The sequence below is a fragment of the Marmota marmota genome, unplaced genomic scaffold (assembly GCF_001458135.2).
Source record: "Marmota marmota marmota unplaced genomic scaffold, marMar, whole genome shotgun sequence".
NCBI classification, from domain to species: domain Eukaryota; kingdom Metazoa; phylum Chordata; class Mammalia; order Rodentia; family Sciuridae; genus Marmota; species Marmota marmota.
In genome coordinates this window covers 35,466,407-35,490,024 of record NW_026000016.1, presented here as the reverse complement: position 1 = coordinate 35,490,024, position 23,618 = coordinate 35,466,407, and the positions used below count along the sequence as shown (strand labels likewise).

The following is a 23,618-nucleotide window of genomic DNA, read 5'->3' as shown; positions in this document are numbered from 1 at the left end:
AAATTGCATGGTAATGGAGGGAGATCCTCATTGTTATACAAAATTACATATAAGAGGTTGTGAGGGGAATGGGAAAATAAACAAGGAGAGAAATGAATTACAGTAGATGGGGTAGAGAGAGAAGATGGGAGGGGAGGGGAGGGGAGATAGTAGAGGATAGGAAAGGTAGCAGAATACAACAGTTACTAATAGGGCATTATGTAAAAATGTAGATGTGTAACCGACGTGATTCTGCAATCTGTATTTGGGGTAAAATTGGGAGTTCAAAACCCACTTGAATCAAATGTATGAAATATGATATGTCAAGAGCTTTGTAATGTTTTGAACAACCAATAAAAAAATAAAATAAAATAAAGGTATTGTGTTCATTTATAAACTTAAAAAATCTTTAAAAAACAGAATCAATACATGTTATGATATCAAACTGAAAAGTTTCTTCACTGCAAAGAAAACAATCAAGAACATGAATAGACAGCCTAAAGAATGGGAGAAAATCTTTGCCACTTTCACCTCAGATACAGCATTAATCTCCAGGATATAAAAAGAACTCAAAAAAACTTAACACCAATAAATAAATAAATAACCCTATCAATAAGTGGGAAAGAGAACTGAACAGGCACTTCACAGAAGAATAAATATGAATGGCCAACAAATAGTGGGAAAAAATGTTCAACATCTGTAGTAAATACAGAAATGCAAATTAAAACTACACTGCTAGCCAGAATGGCAATTATCAAGAATACAAGTGACAATAAGTGTTGGTGAAGCTTTGGGGGAAAAGGTTCTCTCATACAGGCTGGTGGAACTGCAAACTGGTGCAACTACTATGGAAAGCAGTATGGAGATTCCTTGGACAACTTGAAATGGGACCACTATTTGACCTAGTTATCCCATTCCTCAATATATATACCCAAAGAACTTAAAATCAGCATACAGTGATGCAGCCACATCAAGTATACAGCAGCTCAATTCACAATGGCTGAGCTATGGAACCAACCAAGGTGCCCTTCAACAGATGAATGGATAAAGAAAATGTGGTATATATACACAATGGAATATTACTCATCCATAAAGAAGAATGAAATTATGGTATTTTCTGGTAAATGGATGGAACTGGAGAGTATCATGCTAAATGAAATAAGCTAGTCCCAAGAACCTAAAGGCTGAATTTTCTCTCTGCTGTGTGGATGCTAGCATACAATGGAGGGTGGGATAAGAGGGAAGAATAGAAGTTTATTGGATTAGACAGAGGAATGAAAGAAAGGGGATGGGATTAGAAAAGACAGTAGAGTGAATCAGACATAACTTTATCCTATGTTCATATATGAATACACCAGTGAAAGCCACACCTTGTACAACTACAAGAATGGGATCCCAATTAGAATAAGATCCCAATTATATTCCATGTATGTATAATACATCAAAATACATTCTACTGTCATGTATATCTAAAAATAACAAAAATAAAAATAAATTTTAATAAAGTAAAAAAATACAAATAATAATAAATGCTGAAGAAGATGTGGAGAAAATGAGCACTTTTACACTTTTGGTGGGATGTTAAATTAGTACAACCACTAAGTAAATCAATGTGGAGATTCCACAAAAGACTAGGAATGAAAATACCATGTGACTAAACTATACCACTCCTCAGTATTTAGGTATATTACAGTGATATCTTCATACCCATGTTTATAGCAGCATAATTTACAATAGTCATTCAGTATATGAATGGATAAAGAAATTGTGGTATAAATACACCATATGGCTTTATTCAACCATAAAGAATAATGAAATTATGTCATTGCAGGAAAATGAGTGAAACCATTAAGTTATGAAATAAGTCAAACTCAGAAGATCAAGGGTTGTATGTTTTCTAGAGAAAATATGCAGAAGCTAGAGAAGAAAAAGGAAAGAAATATTGGGGTCAGATCTCATGAAAATCAAAAGGAGATCAGTAAAGGAGAGGAACAATGGGGTGGAAGACTGGTAGGAAGTGGGGGAAATGCTGGGGAGTTATATGACCAAATTATATTGTTATATTGTATGCATGTATTGAATATATCACAACAAATCCCATCACTATATACAAATGTAATGCACTGTTTTAAAGTGTGGAAAAAAATATTCTTGCCTGAATAATATAATCTGGAGCACTTTCTACCACCAAAATCTTCTACGTAGCGGACTCTGGGATTTCTCCTCACTGGTCTTCCAGGTTGGGGCCACTGTTTTCTTAGATCCATGACTTGTTCTCTCTTAGTTTCCTGTCTTGACCATTAGAGTATATTGCCAAATAAATTTTTTTTCCAAACCATCAACTTGAGAGAGGAGATTCAAGACAGCAGATTAGAAGGTGGCTTAAGTTATTCTATGCCTCCAGATTTAAGCAGCAGGAGAACTGCTTCTCAGTGAGGTGGGTAAAAGAGTAACTTCACTGAAATTCAATATCAGAGTATCTTAGAGACTAAGAAATTTGGGTGCATCGAATGAAGAATAAGAAAGACTATTTGGAGCCAAGGCAGCTGCAGCAATGGCAGTGACACTGGTTCACCACAGATAGTAGGGATGACACAGAGAAAGAAACACAACAACAGATGGCACAGGAAAATATTTAGATCAGAAAAGCAAGCTAAATTTAGCTGACCCAGAGGCTGCAGAGAAAACTGGTGTTTGAAAAATGCTCTGTATTTCCCAACTGGCAAGCAGAGAGTTGAGGAAGGAGTCCTCTTGAGGAAGTCATGCTGGATTTTGCTGCTGCAGAATCCCAGGAAATTATAGCAAACATTGCGATACAGCTCTGTCAAGAACTTGAATTGTGGCCTAGTGTGTATCTAGCAGAACATGACTGAAACAGGCACAATGTGGATAGTATCCAGAAAAATGAAAAAATGGAGTACAATTCACTTTATCTTTGAGTCTGGTGGCTTATGTGACCAGCTGAAGAGGGTTAGGAAAATGAAAAAAAATGGGAGAATACATCCAGGGACTAAGCCTGGGAAGGCTACACTTGTGGGAAATAATGTATGGAGTATTGGGTCCCCTTCCCTGAGAGTAGAATTCTTGGGAGGTTCCTGAAATCCAGAACCCAACAGAAATCAGAATTTGCCTGGTCTGAATTGTGATGTTATTCTAATTTCTCCAGAGCACATTCCACCCAACAAATGCCCTAAGACCTGATTAGACTTAAGTGCCAGCCATTGGAACTCCGCTTACAGAACTCTGCAGCAGCCCAACCCTGGGTGGGCATCAATTTGGTCTGTGCAGACAAAACTTACTATTAACAGTATTTCCTATTCTGTTCTATCTTATATTGGTGAGAAGGGAGGCTGAGAGTTATTTCAATCAACTTCAGGTTAGGGCTGCCCCAACTGGAAGATAAGTAAGCAACACAAAAAGAGGAAGGGGTTAACAAGCCCCAGCCCTTGGTGCACTCCCCTTCCCCACTCCCCTCAGTACATAGCCCAAGAAGAAATGGAAATAAAAGGACAGTCAGGAATAGGTAGTGACCATCCATTATTGTTGACTGTTTTGACCACCTCAGTAGAGATGATACTTTCCTTTTTCATTAAGAACATTTTTTCCCCATTTATTTATTTATTTATTTATTTATTTGGTGTTCTTGTTGTGCTGACACACACCCACATTTCTTTTTCACTCAATTTTAGCTTTTTTTACAATAATTGTTTTTACTTGCCTTGTCTTTTGAGGATTAGGGTTTTTGGTTTATTTCATTTTTGTTTGTTTCCTTATTTTTCCTTCTTTCTTTCCTTCCTTTTTGGCTCCTAACAGCCAAATTCTCTTATTGTCTCCCTCCATTTGTTTTTCTTATTTTTACTCCTTCTTTATTGCTATAACTTTCTACATCCCTTCTGAATTCTCTCCATTCATGTTTTGAACATTCTAAACTCTCTTCTATCTTCCTCTCCCATTTTCTTTTTTTCTTCATGAACTTATAACTAATTGGTTTATATAACTCCTGTCTCCATCATTCATGCTGTTTCAATTATTACTGCTGTGTATATCGTAATTAACACCTATTGTTTGCTTTAATGCCAGATCTAGTTCATGGTTACTTATCATTTTTTGCTGTTGGCAATTGCTAACCCAACCACTCCTATTTTTTATTAATTAATATTGTAGATATTATAGTAGGAGACAGGTATTTATTTTAATGCTGTATATTGTTTGCATAAGTTGTTGCTATTCTTTGTTTTCCCCTTTTCTAAGAGGTACTTGGAAGCTACAGGTATACTATATGTTCACAGTGCAGAGACTCTGCTGTTGAACCAAATTCATCCAAAGGATAACATACTTTGCTCCACATAAAAATTAAACGCACTCAAACTTCAGCTATAATTCAGTACAAAGAATATAAGAGATAAAACCCCAAAATAACAACTTGGCCACAAGTAGAAAAAGCTACAGCCAGGCCCTTTGGTCCCATTAATGGACATCTACACCTGTAGCAAAAAGAGAGAATTAATGCAAAGTCTGTGGATACCACACCTATTAAAGAGTCTTAATCTGAATCACTCTAGGACATTGTATCAAGAGAAGCCTATGCCATAAAAAGGCCCACACATAAGAGTGGAAGAGAAAACCATTCCAACAGATGTATAAAACTCAACACAGGGATACAAAAAATATGAAAAAATAAGGTAATATAATTCCTCCTAAGTTTATAATCTTCCAGTAACTGATTCCAAAAGTATTGAAGTGGAAGAAATATCAGATAGAAAAATTCAAAAGAATGATGATAAAAATGATCAACAAATTCCAAGAGAACATAGAAAAACACCCAAATGAAATAAGAAAATCAGTGCAAGATACAAACGAGAAATTCAATGAGAAGATAGAAAAACTGAAAAAGTATCAAACAGATATCTTGGAAATACAAGACACAATCATATAAAATTCAGTTGAAATTTCCTCTAATAGAGTAGACCATGCCAAAGATATAATTTCAGAGCTGGAAGACAAAAGTGGCCAGCCTCGAGCATTCAGACTTAAAGGAAAGAAAATAACCATGACCAGAATATACAAGAACTGAAGGACAACATTTAGAGACCAAATTTAAGGAGTTGGAATTGGAGGAGGATGCAAGCTAATATAATGGATGACGTCTTCAGGGAAATAATAGCAGAAAAATTTCCAGACCTTGAGAATCAGATGGACATAAAAATGGAGGATGCATTCCAAACCTCAAAGAGACAAGATAAAAAAGACCCTCTCCATAATACATGTAATTAAAATGCCTAATATTCAGAATAAGCATAGAATTTTGAAAGCCTCAAGAGAAAAATGTCAGGTCACATTTAGAGTCAAGCCAATCATAATTACTTCCAATTTCTGAGCACAAACCCTGAAAGCTAGAAGGACTTGGAATGATGTGTTCCAAGTCCTGAAAGAAAAGTAACTGTCAACTACAATTTCTATGTCCAGCAAAGTTATCTTTTTGAATCAAAGAGATAAAAACCTTGCAAGTAGAAACTAAAAGAATTAATGACTAAGTTGGCACTCCAGAAAAAAAAAATTCTTCACACAGAAGAAGTAAAAGACAATCCCCAGAGCTAACAAATGAACAAATCTCATTTGAAAATTAACTAAGCATATGAGAAATAGGACCAAATTAAACATTAACAATCAGTCAAAATGGCAAGAATAAACAGCTCTCTATAGCAGCACTGGATGTAAATGGTCTCAACTCTTCAATTAAAAGACATAGGCTGGCAGATGGATTAAAAAACAAGTCCCAACTTTATGCTGTTTGCAAGAGACTCACACACAAAGACTGTCACAGGTTGAAAGTGAAAATATGGAACTTTATATGCCATGTGAAGGGAGCCCCCAATCAACCAGGAGTTGGACTCTTATATTCAACAAAGCAGAATTCAAGCCAAAATTAATCAGAAGAGACAAAGAAGATTGCTACATAACTAGTAAAGGGAGCAATCCAACAAGAAGATATAATAATAGTAAATATTTGTGCCACAATTATGGGTGCACCTAATTACATAAAAGAAACACTACTTGAATTAAAAGACTCAGATAGACCCCAGCACAATAATAGTGAGTGCTTTAAACACATCTCTGTTACCAATAGGTAGATCATCCAGACATAAATTCAGTAAAGACTCTCTGGACCTGAAAAATATTATAAATCAAATGGTCTTAGCATTCATCTATTTGAATGAACACCCAAATACACTTTTTTTCAGCAGCCCATAGTACCTTCTCCAAAATAGATCTTATTTTACGTCCCAACACAACTCTCAGAAAAAAAATTTTTTTAAGTTTTTTAAGTATAATTCCTTGCAGATCAAAATGTAATGGAATTAGAAATAAATACCAAAATAACGTACAAAATCTAAACAATACATTTTTGAATGATGAATTGGTGGTAGAAGAAATCGGGAGAAATTTAAAAATTCTTAGAATAAAATGAGACTAGTGATACAACATATCAGAACCCCTGGGACACTATGAAGGAACAGTTCTAAGAGGAACATTATAGTATGAATGCCTGCATAAGAAAATCAGAATGATCCCAGATAAACAACCTTAATGATGCATCTCAAGGCCCTTGAAAAAGAAGGGAATAAAACAATTTTAAAACCAGTAAAAGAACAGAAAAAATTATGATCAGAGCTGATACCAATGAAATTTAGAATAAAAGAAATACAAAGGGCCAATGAAGTGAAGACTTCGTTCTCTGAATAGGTAAACAAGATTGATAAGCCCTTAGCCAAACTAACCAAAAGATAAAGAAGATCCAAATTGTAAAATTAGAGATGAAACAGGAGAAATTGCCACAGAAATCCAGAGGATCATTAGGAACTATTTTGAAAACTTTTACTCCAATAAATTGAAAAATCTTGAAGAAATTGATAAATTTCTAGACACATAAAATCTGCCAAAATTGAATCAAGAAGAAATAGGAAACCAAAATAGACCAATTGCTAGCAATGTGATAGAAGTAATAATAAAAAATCTTCTAACAAAGAAAAGCCCAGGATCAGATGGATTCTCAGCTGAATTCTATAGACCTTCAAAGAATTAATGTCAATGCTCTTCAAACTATTTCATGAAATAAAAAGGGATATAATACTTCTAAATCCATTCTGTGATGTCAGTATCACACTCATGCCAAAACCATTTAAGGATACATCAAGGTTAGGAAACTATAGACCTATACCCCTGATGAACTTAGATTCAAAAATTCTTAATGAAATATTAGCAAATTGTATTCATAATCATACTAAGAATATTGTACAACATTGCCAAGTTGGTTTTATCCCAGATGCAAGGAAGTTTTAACATATTCAAATCAATAAATGTAATTGAATAGAATTAAGGATAAAATCACTTAGTCACCTCAATAGATGCAGAGAAAGCCTTTGACAAAATTCACCACTTATTAATAATAAAAACATTGAAGAAATCTACCTTATCATCATAAAGGCTATATACCAAAAGCCCCAACCAACATCATAGTGAATGGGGAAGAACTGAATGCATTTCCTTTAAAATCTGTAACACATCAAGGATGTCCATTCTCACCACTCCTCTGTAATATAATACTAGAAATTCTAGCCAGAACAATTAAGCAAGAGGAGAAAATAAAAGGGATTCAAATAGGAGGAAAAATAATTCAAATTACCACTGTTTGCAGATGATAAGATCTGATACTTAGAAGATCCAAAAAGTCCTACCAGCAACATAGTTTACAAAAATCAGTAGCTTTCCTACATAACAACACTGAATCTTCTGAGAAAGAAATGAAGAGAATAATCCCATTCATAATAGCCTCAAAAACTAAAATAAAATACTTAGGAATAAATCTAACCAAGGAGGTGAAAGACCTCAACAATGAAAACTACAGAACACTGAAGAAAGAAATTGAAAAATATACAAGAAGGTGGAAAGACCTCCCATATTCATAGATAGGCAGGATTAATATTGTTAAAATGGCCATACTACCAAAAGCAATACAGATTCAATTTCCATCAAAATATCAATGACATTGCTCACAAAACTAAAAAAAAAAAAGTTGTAAAATGCATTTGGAGGAATAAAAGACCCAGAATAGCCAAAGAAATTCTAAACCAAAAAAGTAATGCTGGAGGCATCACAATACCAATAATATAATTCAAATTATACTCCAGAGGTATCATAACAAAAACTTCATGGTTCCAACATAAAAATAAATACATAGACTAATGGAACATAATAGACGTCACAGAGACAAACCCATACAGATATAGTCATCTAATCCTTGACAAGAGTGCCAAATATCAAATTGGAGAAAAGAGCCTTTTATAACAAATGGTACTAGGAAAAACTGGTTATCAATATGTAGAAGAATTAAACTAGAACTTTATCTTTCATCCTGCACAAAAGTCAACTCAATGTATCAAAGACCTTTGTAACTCCTAGAAGAAAATAAAGAATCAACACTCCAACGCACAGGCACAGGCTAGGACTTTCTCACTAGGACTGCTAAAGCTGAGGAAATAATACCAAGAGTTAACAAATGAAATGGCATCAAATTAGAAAGCTTCTGCACACCAAACAAAACAATTAGGAATGTGAAGAGAGAACCTACAGAATGGGAGAAAATTTTTTCTAGTTGCTCTTCTGACAGAGTATAAATATCTGGAATATATAGAAGCTGAAACAAAACAAAACACACACACAAAGAAAACCCCAAATAATCAAATTCATAAATGGGCAAATGAACTGATACTTCTCAAAAGAAGAAGTACAAATGGCCAACAAATAAATGAAAAAAAAATGTTCAACATCTTTAGCAATTAGGGAAATGAAAATCAAAACTACACTGAGATTATTCATCTCACACTAGTCAGAATATCAGTCATCGAAAATACAAACAATAAATGCTGGAGAGGTTGTGGGGGGAAAGTAATATTTTTACATTATTGGTAGGATGGTAAATTAGTACAACCACTATGGAAATCAATATGGTGGTTCCTCAAAAATCTAGGAATGAAAACACCATATGACCCAGCTATACCAGTCCTTGGTATTTATCCTAAAGAATTAAAGTCATCATACTATAGTGATACTTCATACCCATGTTTATAGTAGCACAATTCAAAATAGCCAAATTATGATACTGGCCTTGATGTCCATCAGTGAATGAATAGTTAAAGAAAATGTGGTATATATATCCAATGGATTTTTAATCAGCCCAAAGAAAAATGAAACCATGTCATTTGCAAAAAAGAAAAAAAAATGGATGGAACTTTAGAGCAGTATCGTAAGCAAAATAAGCCAAGCTCAGAAGGTCATATGTTTTCTCTCATATGCAGAAGGTCGAGACAAAAAAGGAAATGAAAAGTGTGTGTATGTGGGAGTGTGGATCTCATGAAAATAAAAGGGAAATAAGTAGAATAGAAAAAAGGGGAAGGAGGAGGGAAGAGAAGAGGAACTACTAGGAATGATATTGGTCAAATTATATTGTTAAATGGGTACATGTGCAAATATGTATCAAAAAATCCCACCATTATGTACAACTACAATGTACAAATAGAAAAACATGAAGAAAAAATATATCATCTGGGAGGTAAACTTTCTGAGTCTTGGCATATTTCAAAATGTCATTGTTCTGCCCTGGCCCTAATTGACAGTTTCAGAATGACTTTCTCCAATTTCAATTTCCAAAGGCAAGCATTTCAAACTGTACTGCAGTATGTTTTGATATTTACATCTGAATCTTTGAATAACTTGCTTATTGAGTCATTTCTTCATTTTTAAGTTTTAGGTTAGGCTCTACAGAAGATAAAAACTTAGTTCCTTTTTTTTGTGTGTGTGTTTGTGTGTGTGTATGGTCCTGGGAATTGAACCCAGAGCCTTGTGCATGCAGGGCAAGCACTTTGCCAATTGAGTTATATCCTCAGCCCAAGTTTCTTTTCTTTTTAAACCACCATTTTCTCTCATATTCGCTTCCTCTCATCCTCCTAAATAGGATCTCACTATGATAACTTTGATGATTTCATTATTCAATAATTTCATTATCATGACTTTGTAGGTGCTATTCATAACTGAGCTACATAATGTTTCCTTTCTAGCACTTTTTTTTTGTTTTTCTTGCATTTAGTATTTTTTAAATTTTTTTTAGTTTTCTGTTTGTGATATATAGTCATAGTCTAAATTGCCTTTCAAAATATTCAAGCGCATCAAGTATTCCATTCATTTTACTTGAGGTTTCTCTCCTATATTCTTTTAATATACTCCATTTGAACTTAACTGTTCTCAAGACGTGTGAAGTAGCTATGATATTAGATTCTTTTTTCATCTTCATTCTGAGCATTTTCTTTCATTTGGGTTTGATCACCCATTTTTTTTTTTCCAGACACTTAAATTTTTATTTGAGTAATCACTCAACATATTCATACATAAAATGGGTGACTGCTTTAAAGCTTTTGAACAAAAACAATATATGCTTATCAAAATACTTTATAGTACAAAAGTATATCCATATATATATACAAAAATAGGATCTAGACGAAATGGCATGCCTTTTGTAATAATTCTGATGGCATTGATTGAGAATGAGCTGCTAGAACACTGATGGCATAAGAATCTAACTTTGAAAATTTCTCCCCAGTTTGCCTAAAAGTATGCATGCTTAACCCAGGCAGTTACAAATAAATATAGATTTATCTACCAAGTGCAGTGTCTCCAGGAAACAAAAGGAAGAGAGGGATTCTTATCTTTAAAATAATCCTCTAATGCTATTTGCAACTCAAGCACTGGCCTTCCAAAGGAATGTGGTTGATTCATTTGATAGTTGTGAGGGCCACAAGATTCCTTACTCTTGGTATTCTTTATGCAGCTGCCTTATTTCTGCAGTGGAGGTCCCAGGGGTTTAATAAGGCTTTTAAAGAAACACCTAATTATGTAGCCACTTGATCATCCATTTTATGAAGCATAGGATTCTTATCTTTTTTCCCTCTTATTTTAGTGGAGCACCTCTTCTGGTAACCTCCAGGAATGATTGACAATTACTTACTATTCTGTTTATAGTTGTAAGTTTATGCCATTAAATACATTTCATTTATTGACTTCTTCCACTAGCATAGACCTCTGTTGAAAATCCAGGAGGGCTAGGGATGAATCAGAGGTGAATTGAGCTTTACTGGGACTCTAATCTCATTTTGCATGGTTCCAAACTGAGTTTAGATGATCATCCATCATTAAGTTTACGTGATGGAGGAAGGGTCTTTAAATAGTCTTTATAGGACAATAACATCATCTATAACTTCTAAATTTTTTAAATGAAAAATACTTACTTTTAACAAAAAATTACAAGACATTGCCACCTAACTCCAATATCTGGGTTACCGATAGGACTAAAAAAACAAGAGAAAAAAATAACAGCCCTACAGGTATCCCAAATATTAGGGTTAGGTGGCAATGAATTTTAAACAATTGTGATTATATATTCAGAAAAATAGAGATTTATAAACTATATAAAAGAATCAAGTGTTCTAGTATAAAGTTCATTGGTATACTAATTCTAGTATAGTTCAAGTATAAATTCCATTGTTTAAAATTAACAGTCTAGATAGGTTTACCAGTAGATTAGTCACCAAAAGACAGAATTGGTGAACTGGAAGTCAGTTCAGGAGGAAAAGAAAAAAAAATGGAAGGTAGAGAAGAGAGTCCATCAGAGACATGTGAGACACAGGGAAAAGATCTAAAATATAACTGGAATCCAAGAAGGAAAGAAGAGCCAATTGGAGAGAAGCAATATTTAAATAAAATAATGGTCAAAAGTTTTGCAGAACAGTTGAAAGACATCAAGTACAGATTCAAGAAACTCTGAAAACCCCCAACTGTATTAAAATATATAGGAAATCTTACGCAGGGAACTTTTTCTTACGAGTTAGGAAAAAGAATGTCTTTTATAGTATGGAGTGGTTAATATGGTGGCAGGCTAATAATCACCTTTTCCATTTCTCCTTAAAATAATTTATTTTTCATATTTCCCAGTAAAGAATTTAATAGTTGCACTCTTATAGTTTCTGCTAATAAACATAGCACCTTATGCTTTCTAGGTTATCTAAAAGTTAGATTCTAGTGGAACAATATTCACACCAGTATTGTTCTCTAGATGAGATTCTAAATGCCACATATTTATTATATATGGCATTTATAAATGCCACTGGGATACGTTTCTTGGCTTATTTTCTGCTGCTATCATAGACTATCACAGTTTGATTAATTAATAAAGAAAAGACACTTTTCTAACTTTTGGAAGTTAGAAAATCCAATTTCAATAAAATTATTTTTAAAAATGAATTAAAACTTCCAATTTTTCTTTAAAAAAATTTAGAGATTACCAAGGGAAAAATTAAGAGAAAGAGAAAAGACAAAAAGAATAAGTGGAAAAGAGAAGGAAAGGTAAGTGATTGTGACTAATTTAAATAAAAATAAGATTGACTGCTGTGGGATACTGTACTTTCTTATTGATCAAAGAGCACAGAATCTGCAGGGTATTTTGATGATAGATATAAGGTAAAGAATGGTTGCCGCAGTCCGGCTGCAGCAAAATAACCGGGGGCGGGGGTGACGAACAACTTGTGTAGATTCATACAGCAGGAGTGGAAACCGTTTATTGCAGGACAGGAGCAGTATTTATACATTCCACACAGCTTATCTAATTAACATAAACTAGATACAGCAGTCAACCAATCAGGAATCTCCACACTTAATGGCTCGCTTTTGTTACTTCTCAAACCACTCCCTCTGGCATTTTGCCAGGCACCATCCAGACTTGTTTACGAACTCTAACATTCCCCTGGCAAAATGCCAGGTGTTATTTTGACTTGTTTACAGACTCTAACAAATGGTTAACATGTTGGTGCTAAAGTAACAGTGCCCTTTTCCTTTTCTTCAGATATTCAGAAAACTATATACATAATTAAAACCCCAAAACTGCAAATCTTTTAACTTTAAAATTAAATTAATTTTAATTTTTCATTTTATTTTGCCTTTTAGTTTTGATGTTATAATGTGGTTATAAAATGCATATTTACTTTGAAAAATACAAATAATTGGAAGGAAAATTAAATAACAGGTGAAATGGCCACACTTTTCTCTTTAATTCATCCCCCTGGGGTTATCACTCTTAAAATTTTTGTGTATATCCTTAGGTTCTTTCTCTGTTCACATGGAAATAAGTGAAATTGATATAAATAAATGTACATAATTTTCAGACATTAACAACCAGCTGAAGCAGCATACTGAAAAAGCCAATCTTTTAGCAGGGCATTTCACTAGGAGTCCTTTACCCCCAGAGAAAAGCAGTTTCCTGGGGCAGGAATTGGAGTACAGAAAGCTTTAGGTAATTAAACCAAAGAAAAGCAGTAAGAATCTTAAAGAACCAAGCCAGTTTTTTGGGTTTTTTCCCCTAAATCTCTCCTACTACTTTGCTTACTGCAGAATATACTGTATTCGAAATTGCTATAATCCAATCACTAATTTTTCTATCAAAAATTAACAAATATACTAAAAATTAATCAAAAGATCTACTGATAGCATATAAATAAGGAAAGGGATATAACTGCATAAGAAAAAATTAATTCTCCATGTCACAGCCAAGGAAAGAAAAAGAAAATTTTGGCAAGGCCCTTCTCCAATGAAACTATGCTATGGAAAGAGGGTAAGAGTAAAACCAACCAAACAAACAAAATCACAAAACAAAATAAAAACTATGTTCTAATAAATATCAAATTTGGGTAGAAGCATCCTGAGAGTATGACGAGATTTAATTCTGAGAAAAGTTCATGGAAAAATTCCAAGTAGCAGTTTTTCCCTCCTATTTGAAGATCTCCCTGGGGCCTAGCATTTTGGTTTGTCAGGGCTGTCTGATAAGGAAGTTGTCATGCTGCTTTGTTTGTTAGTCAGAAGCAGCAGATGGAATTCTATACCTACTCTTATATTAATGAGTAGAGGAAAGTTCTATTTGGGTTTGAGATATTTGATCATCCCCAAGTTGGTTAAACTAGATGGTGATCTTTAAGAACCTTGATTAATCAAATCTTCCAACAGGTTCTTGTTGAATTGTTAAAACTTCACTGAAGTCCTTAGATCTAAGAAAGATCACCAGCAATTGGTCCTACATCAGTGACTATAGGATCTACCCTTTTCTGGCCCTGAATTGCCTCAGGACCTAAAGGCACTGAAACAGCCTGAACTTAGAACATAGGTCCTTGGATCAGATCTGTGTTGTGGTAATTTTTTGCTCCCAGGAGCAAAGACATCTGGAATTGGTGGATTCTGGAAGCAGATAGTTCCTTGTTGAAAAGCAGAAAATCTCCAGACAGTTTCATATTAGGTCCCAATTTGTCTATTAAGGATAAACCATTCATTAACATGTTTTCTTGTATAGATGGTCCCTGGTTAACTCTGGTTCCCTTCATTTTGTAAAAAGTTATAAAGATTCTAGGGTTGTTTGCTACTATATGCTAATATAACTTACCCTGTCTGATACATTTGATTTGGTTATAAATATCATTTGTATTGTTAATTTCCTGCCTTTTTCTATCAATTAAAAAGATAAGATTTAAAATCTTCCTTATGATTATGGAGTTCTCGTAAAATTTTCAATGTTTGCTTATATTTTGAAGTTCTTTTAAATGAATTTAAAATTTGAGTGATTAATTCTTCTGACAAATTATGGTTTTTATTATTATGAAGTTACTTCTTTAACTCTAAAAGTATTTATTGTCTTAAAGTCAATTTTACCTGATAGTATCAGCTATATCACATTTTAGAGGGAGAGAAGAAGAATTAGTGTTTGTTTGATATCTTTTACTTCCAACTTCTCTCTAGTCAGCATAAATTAGTTGTGTTTTATATTCTTATCCAGTTTGATGATCTTCATCTTTTGAATGTTGACACAGATTTAATATAATTACTAATATTTTTCAGTTTAATCTTACCATTCTATTTATGCCACTTAGTTCATTTTTTGTCTTTAACATATTATACATTTTCTAATTTATATTTTTCTTCTTTTATATTGGTTACCATATAAACTATAACATACAACCTTGATTATCAAAGACTAATATTATTTGATTCTTTTACTTTCCACTTACGGAAAAGAAGGACATCAGAACATTCTGATTCCTTTACCTTTTCCCTGACTTCTATGCTGCTGTATTGTGTATTTTAATTCTGGGTAAATTTTAAACTACTTAATATTATCCCCCTAAATCAGAAATTAATTCATTCATGTAAATGTTTTTGTCATTGAAAAAAAGCAAGTGAAGTTAACTTTCAAAAGAAGAAAATAGAAAAGAACAACTAAAATACAACTTAAAGTAGGAGGAAGGAAATAATAAAGATTAAAAACCTTAAAGACTTTAAAGAGAAAGAAAAAAATGGATCATAAATCCAAGAATGGATTTTTAAGAAAATCCCAATAAATTGATCAAAGCCTTGACAAATCTACTTAAAAAAAAAGAAAAGGAAATACAAAAGTTAAAAAGGGGTATATCAACAGATATATAACTTTAAAAACTTAAAGTGAATAATATGAACAACTTTGCTCATCTATGGGTTTGAATCTGTCCATGACACAGCTATGTAAAAAATATGACATTAACTTTCTGTAATTCATCTAATTTTATTTTTGAAACCCTAAGTCATTGGCCTGGGACAAAAACCTGATCTCAGTCAGTTGGGAATTTCCTACTTTTAGTCTCATTTGAGGTGTATGAGGGGAGATCTCTATGTTAACCAGGGAAGGGCAGGGAAAATGTACTCGTACTCCCCTTGTTCTAAATGTTATCTGTTCATGCAGGAATCTTCTGAGACATCCATCATCCTATCTGGTCCACAGTCATTGATCCACACCATTTGCCACTGAGATGTCATCATTTCTGTTTGCCTATTTCTTCAGGTATGGTGTTGTGCTCTCACTGTAATGACATGTCACATATAGGAGAATTTACATAATGCCTAATTCAATGTAAATGCCGTGTAAATAGTTATTATATTGTTTAGGGAACAGAGACAAGGAAAAAAGTCTGTACATTTTCAGTTCAGATGCAACCAGATGGGTCAAAGGTTTACATGTAAAGAAATGAAAGCCACAAAAGAATTGCAAGAAACTATTGTGAGGTTTTGAAAATCATAATAATAGATGGAGAGAAAATCCTTTCTGTGTATGTCACAAGGTTCAAAAACCAGGAAGTTAATATTGATATATTAAATCTAACATATATGTAGCCTGGGTTCAGAAACTCACTTATAGGTGTATTCTCCACCATTTCTACATCAATATACCTGTAAAAGAAGTGCATGGCAATGTTGTTTATAATTGCTTTTTTTAATAAAAGGAATCCATCAACAACAGAACAGATAAATAAACTATAGTATAGGTGTATAGTTAAGAATTTAACCTTGCCCAAAGAAGTCTGACCTTTGGGAGATAATCAATAAATCTGTAAAATATTGTACCCAATAGGAGTATATTTGTTTGCAAGTAACTTTGGAACTTGTGATCTAGATAGTCTTAACACTGTGATTTAGCATGGAGGATAATCAATAGAAAACACCCTACAATCTAATAGATAAATATGCAGAAGATATGATCATACAACTCACAAAAAGAGGAAAATATGAATGGCTCTTAATTTTATAAAAGTATGCTCAAACTTATTCATAATAAGAGAAGTATAGATTTAAATTTAATTGGAGAGATTGTTTTTCACCATCAGATTAAAGATTCAAGTTTGTTATTAAACTTGGTAAAGGTTTAGGGAAGTAGGTACTCTATCCACTGGTGAGGAAGAAAATTGTTAAAGCTTCAGTAAAAGGCAATTTGACAATATCTATTAAAATTAGAAATATATTTACTCATTACTCCCAAGTTCTACATGTAGTAATTTATTCTGTAGGTATTTTCACACACCTATGAAAAGACATGTCTACAGGTTATTTGTAGCAATATGACTTGTAATATTAAAATATTTGAAACAACATAAATCTTCACTTCTGAGCCAGGTATATTGGTGCACACTTGTAATCCCAGCAACTCCAGAGGCTGAAACAGGAGGATTGCAAATTGGAAGCCAGTCTCAGTAATTTAGCAAGGTCCTAAGCAACTTAATGAGACTCTGTCTCAGATTGAAAAACAAAAAGGGCTGCAGATGTAACTTAGTGTTCAAGCACCACTGGATTCAATCCCCAGTACCAAAAAATAAATAAATAAAAATAAGAATTTTTTAAAAATCTCCATTTATGATAGACTGATTAAATCAATTTGATACATTACAATCACAAAAAATATGTAGGAATTCTTTGCTTACTGATTAGAATGGCCTTCAACTATATCTGTACAGAATGGTATATAAAATATGTTACCATTTGTGGAAATAGTGGTGGTGAAGATAAGAACATATATTCTTATTAGCCTATAAGTGCTTACAAATATCTTTGGAAAGATATGCAAAACATTTGTAAGATTTGTTATCGTCTTTGAGAAATGTTTTGACCTGAGTGTCTGTGCCCCCCTCCAAATTTTTTTTTATTTGTTCTAATTAGTTATACGTGGCGGTAGAATGCATTTGGACGTATTGTACACAAATGGAGCACAACTTCTCATTCCTCTGGCTGTCCCCAAAATTTATATGTTGAAGTCTTTATCCCCAATGTGATGGTATTAGGAGGTGGGCCTTTGGGAGGCGATTGGATTTAGATGAGGTTACAAGGGTGGAACCCTTCTGGTGGGATTAATGCCTGTAGGAGGAAGAGACACCAGAGCTTTCTCTTTCTATTCTGTGAAGATACCATAAAAGAGGTAGCCTGTAAGCAAAAGTGGTCCCTCACCAGACATGAGAGCTACTAACACTTCAATCTTGGACTTCCTAGCTTCTAGAACTGTGAGAAATAAATTCTGTTGTGGTATTTTGTTATAGCAGTTTTGGGTGACTAATACAGGGAAAATTTTGATGAATGGGTGACAGGTGAAAAGGAGACCTTTTACCTTTAAATTTTTAAATTATGGTGTATGTAATCACTATCCAAAAATAAACAGGGGGCTGGGGTTGTGGCTCAGTGGTAGAGCACTTTTCTATCATGTGTGAGGCCCTGGGCTCAATCCTTAGCACCACATATAAATAAATAAAATAAAGGTCCATTGACAACTAAAAAAAACTTTAAAAATAAATAGGGTCTATTTTGTAATTTAATTACTCATTGATATATTTTCATTTTTAGGATAAAAGATAACATCAAGAAAGAGAAAGAGAAGGAAAAAAGGGGAAACGATTACATATGTCATCGTTTTAAGGTATCATATAGTTTTAGAAGATTATGATGTAATACTTTTGATCATTGGTTTGCATTTTCAATCAGTTTGGTTTGTCAAGATCATAATCACAGTGTCCATGGTGTTAAAGAGAAAATTATGTGTATTATTTTTTTCTTGTTAGTTTTATCTACAATATATAGATATTTTAAAATTTACATTGTCATCTCTTAAATATCTGTAATAAGATAAATAGAGTAGATTTATGTACTCCAAAACAGCAAAAAGACCTATTGCATTATTTTCAATCCATGTACCTTCAAAGAGTAATATTCACTGAACAGTTACCTACTTTTAAATTTTATTTTTTTAAAAATATATGTGTAACATAGCTTCATGTATTGTCCTTGGAATCATTTAGTCTAGTTAAAATACAGAATTACCAGGTCCTTAGAAAAGAAACCTATTGAAAATTTTAAAATAACTATCAAAATAAATATGATAAAAATGACAACATTGGTTTTCATCTTATATTTTATCTTGTGTATAATATTGTTGGGGTAATATGCACTCTTCCAAATCAGGTGCTTATAGATACATTAAGAAATTATTTTAGCTTGTTAAACCTGGTATTCAAACTTGAATACTTCATATTTATAACTGTGACTATATTTCTGTTTGTATTTGTCCAAACTTTTCTACGTGTTCCAAAAAGGCAGAGACTTCTAGAACATAAATGCTGTCTTAAGAGTACAGTTCTCTGAGACCCAGAACAGTGATTAATCTGTTTCAAATTAGTAAACCTTGTAAGCCTCCCCAAAAGGAGACAATGGTGTTTGAGTCAAACATCAAAAGATGAATGGATTCTAGTTGGCAGGAAAAAAGGGTAAGAGCATTCCAGGCTGAGGGCAAAGCATTAGCTAAGGCAAAAGGAGCAAAAGTCTATTTTGGATCAGAAAATTTATAGATGAAACTACAAGGTAAGAGATGGCATGTAACAAATGAGACCAGAGTAAAGTTTTGGGAGTAGTTTGGATTTTATTCTGTGGGCAGCAGGAACATTTGAACACTAAAAACAGAAAAAAAAAATGACATTCTCTAATCTCTTATCTAGAAAGATATGTCAATATCAGAATGATTTGGAAGTAATAACCTACAAAATGCAGTTGTGCCTTAATGAAGAAGAGATATATTAATACAGCCAATTATAGATCAAACTAAAGACAGTGACTGTGGGGTTGATAAGGGAAGAATAAATGGAAGAAATACTGTATAGTTTGAATCTGTATGACCTGGTATTTGGATATGGAAAGTTTGGAAGACAGTTTTGTAAAAATCCATTGTTTTAATGGAAGAAATCTTATTAAAGGGGCATCCCAAATGTTTTTTTAAAGAGTTTTTTTCTTTTTTAAAAAATTTATTTATTTGTTGTAATTTGTTATACATGACAGTAGAATGCATTTCAATTCATAGTATACATACATAGGAGCATAATTTTTCATGTCTCTGATTATACACAAAGTATAATCACACCATTTGTGTCTTCATACATGTACTTAGGGTAATGATGTCCATCTCATCCCACCATTTTTCCAACCCCCATGCCCCATCCCTTTCCCCACCTCCCCTTTGCCCTTTCTAAAGTTCCTCCATTTCTTCCATGCTCCCCACTGATCCGCATTATGGATCAGCATCCACATATCAGAGAAAACATTCGGCCTTTTGTTTTGGGGGATTGGCTTACTTCACTTAGCATGATATTCTCCAACTCCATCCATTTACCTGCAAATACCATAATTTTATTCTCTTTTAATGCTGAGTAGTATTCCATTGTGTGTGTATGTATGTATATGTATGTATGTGTGTATATATATATATATATATATATATATATATATATATATATATATCTCACATAAAATTTTACCTTAATATTTATATATGTATAAAAAATAAATTAAAAAATGAATGAAAGAAAGACCAGTAGTGTAAAGGAAGGAGAATAGCAGGGGCCAAGGGAGGGACAAGTGGGAAGATTAGAACTGAAATCAAATTCAATGCATGTATGATTGGAGGGGGTGTAAGCCAGTTACTATATGTAATTGTAATATTCTAATTTTAAAAAATTAACAATGAAGATCTTGAATTTACATTCATTGAATGGATTCAGCAAGAAATTAATGAATCTCAAAACTACCTTATTTTAGATTTCTTGTTGGTTTTATGCTGAAACAAGCTAAAACAAACCAAAAGAACTGAAGTAGAGGCAAGAATTTGTATAACATGTGAGCCTAGATTTTTTTAGAAGCAGCACGATGTAAATGCATGTTTCCAACCTCAGCACTATAGATATTTTGGATCAGATACTTTGGCAAATGCCCCTATCAGAGAAACCACTGAAGAAAGCCAAATTCAGTATTTCTGAAATAAATCCAGTATTTATTATGCATAATTTTTTCAAAAAAGAAAATATGGATAATTATGCATGTATTTTCTGACTATTCTATAATGATTTTGTATCAGTAGCTTAAATTTGTTACTGGAAAACTAGACAAATTCCATTGTCCATGTACAACTCTCCACACACCAGTTGAGATTTCAACTTGTCAAAAGTGAAGTTTGGGCTATTAATGTTCCCTAGGATGACATCTGTAATGAAATATTTTGACCAAGGGATCATGATTCATGAAGAACAGTTATAAATTGTTGTAAAGTTCTATGCTAAATGCAGTTTAAAGAGGCTTGAAATCCAGAGCTTTCTGAAAGAAGCCAGGATACAGGTTACTATAAAGCCTGTATTAATACAAACACTTTAACAAATGTTTGGCAAAGATTTGAGGCCATGCTCATGTTTGCAAGTGGACTAACCAATGAAGATGGTATAAACCATCATACTGTTAATGAGAAACAAGTCACATGCATTTCAATGTATGATAAAAGTTTATCAGATAAAAATCTTAAAAAGTCAGAAAATGTTGAAATTCTAAAAGTACTAAGTTTTGTCCTGAGGCCCCTGATGGGCACATCTCAATTGGTAGGAACATTGTAGTAGGGACATTGGAAGCACAGGGGGAAAGATCCCAGAAGATGACATGGGAGAACAGAAGATCAGTTACTTAGTATCCTTGAACAATGTGCATTCACCATGGAGCTAGAAACTAGTGTGGCTTCCTCAGAGAGTTTCCCTAGGGAGACACCACTTAGACACTGAAGAGAGTGTTTAAATGTTAACCTGGAGAATGCTGCTTCATCTTTTGTGAATCTTATTCATTGAAACTATGAAAAACCCAACTCAACTTGCTGGTGATGACAGTAACAACCCTGATGGATCTAGTTTTCTGAGGTTCTCCAGCCACCAGGTGGTATTGTTACAGTGCTCCATGCTGCCAGACACCAGATGGATTTGGTCATCACTCTATTCTCCTCCCTAGTATAATAACTATATATTCTACATCACTAGCAAATATTGGCTGTTTCATTAATGATTTTTTGCATTGCCAGTCAGCAAATTATACACAGGGACCCTCTAAGTGCTTCCTTGTTAATAAATGGACACATCTGTCTGGTTCTCAAGTCCTCTCTCTTCTCTTCAGGCTCTTTGTTCTCCTACTTTAGGTCCAACTGGCCCCCTGAACACGGTCCTCCCCTGAGACCTGCCACTCACAATAGTCATCTCCATCCAGTCTTCACCTCTGCAGCTCCGACTCTCTTCTCACAGACAGTCCAGTTTCCTAACTGAATACTCCACTGACTGCCAAGATCAAGTCCACAGAACCCAGGGCTCACACCTCTCACATTCTCCCTCACCTGCCGTGGTGTCTAGCCACCACTGGCCACTATCTCCTCTTTGGAAAAGTCTCCTGTCTTTGATTTCCATGCAACTCAGCTATGGTTTTCCTCCAACATCACTGGTCCTCTGTCCCAGTCCCCTTTGATGGTCCTGTTCTTCTTGTTTTCCACACACAATCTCTTTCCCTGTGTAATCTTTTCAGATTTTGTGGAATTTAATGGTGTCAATTCTGCCAGCAAATATTCCTCCAGTTTTATCTTCACTCTCACTTCTGTCTCTCATGCCCACATTGACTTCTCGACAGTGTCACACATTTTAAAATCATCTGAATCTTAAGTTTAAAAAATTTATTTTTAACCACCTACTTGATGTGCTGACTTCCCTCAGTCTTCCCAGTCTCAATAAATATCACCACCTTCCACCTAGTTATGAAGACAAAATCCTCCGAAAGAAGTTTGATTTTCTACCCCCTCCTTAGTTTAATCTATTAACTACTTATGCAAAACCTCCCCAAAATGTCCATCTTATTTTCATCATGCTCTTCATCATGAGCACACTAAATGAAACCACAAACCTGTTCTCCTTGGAGAATTCTACTGTGCTCTTAAATGGTCTCCTCAACTCCACAAGTGAACTCAATAATCCAATCTCCATATAAAAGAATTATTTTTAACTTTATATAAATTGACTCTTCTTGCAACTTCCCAGGAGCTTCTAATATCAGTTTAAACAGCATTGAAATTTCTTACCCTTGCTCTTGGCATCTACTTGATTAGGCCCTTGACTTCCCCTTCATCTACCTCATCCTCTGGGACTCCAGGCCACTCCCTCAGTCACTAAATGTCTAACTTAAGTGCAGCACACAGCTTTCCACTTTGGGGCCTATCCTCTGATGCCTCTCCCTTCTCCCTTAGATCTTCTCCTTACTCTCATCTCTTTATTCTTGTCTCAGCTAAATGCCTCTCTCTCAGGGATATTTCCGCATACCTAAACTGAAGTTGGGTGAGTCCCCTTTCTCTCTGCTCTCTCACCCTGATGATGTCTTTATATTTTTCCCTTGAGTGCCTTTATTATTCTCTGTAATATTTTTCTTCATTAAATGTTTATTGGGTTATTGTCTTTCTCTCTGTAATTATATAAGTTCCAGTAGACTAGAGGCTTTCTGTCTTATCAAATGGAATTTTTGGAGCTTAGAACAAACCTAGGATATAGTACTTAACACAGAAAAGTATCTGTGGCCTATATGAAACTACTGTGGTTCTGGGAATTGATCACTGTGGTATCCTGGAAAATAATAAGAGGTTCAAACATCAACACTCTTATAGTCTGATGACACATTATATGACTTGTATTTCCTGTGAGAAGTTGAGACAAACTTCCTCTTTTTTGGGGGGGAGGGGGGTACCAGGGATTGAACTCAGGGGCACTCAAACCACTGAGCCACATCCCATCCCTGTTTTGTATTTTATTTAGAGACAGAGTCTCACTGAGTTACTTAGCCACTCGCTGTTGCTGAGGCTGGCTTTGAACTCGTGA

General features: G+C 34.0%; 1 protein-coding gene across 4 annotated transcripts in view; it reads left to right on the top strand.

Moving 5' to 3' along the window:
- The window catches only part of LOC107140574 (putative uncharacterized protein encoded by LINC00467 homolog), a 51,804-nt gene that overhangs the window by 15,000 nt on the left and 13,186 nt on the right, over positions 1–23,618 (top strand). For 2 of the 4 annotated variants that reach the window (XR_001503299.2, XR_001503298.2), the window contains exons 4-5: positions 15,842–15,940; positions 18,262–18,334. Coding sequence is in view for 1 of the 4 variants with exons in the window: in XM_048809423.1 (XP_048665380.1) it covers positions 12,365–12,432; positions 15,842–15,907 (134 nt within the window). In the remaining 3 variants the exon portion in view is untranslated. Of the gene's footprint in view, positions 1–12,364; positions 12,433–15,841; positions 15,942–18,261; positions 18,335–23,618 lie in introns of those variants that run through there. The other 2 variants (XR_007349794.1, XM_048809423.1) reach the window with 2 other exon arrangements.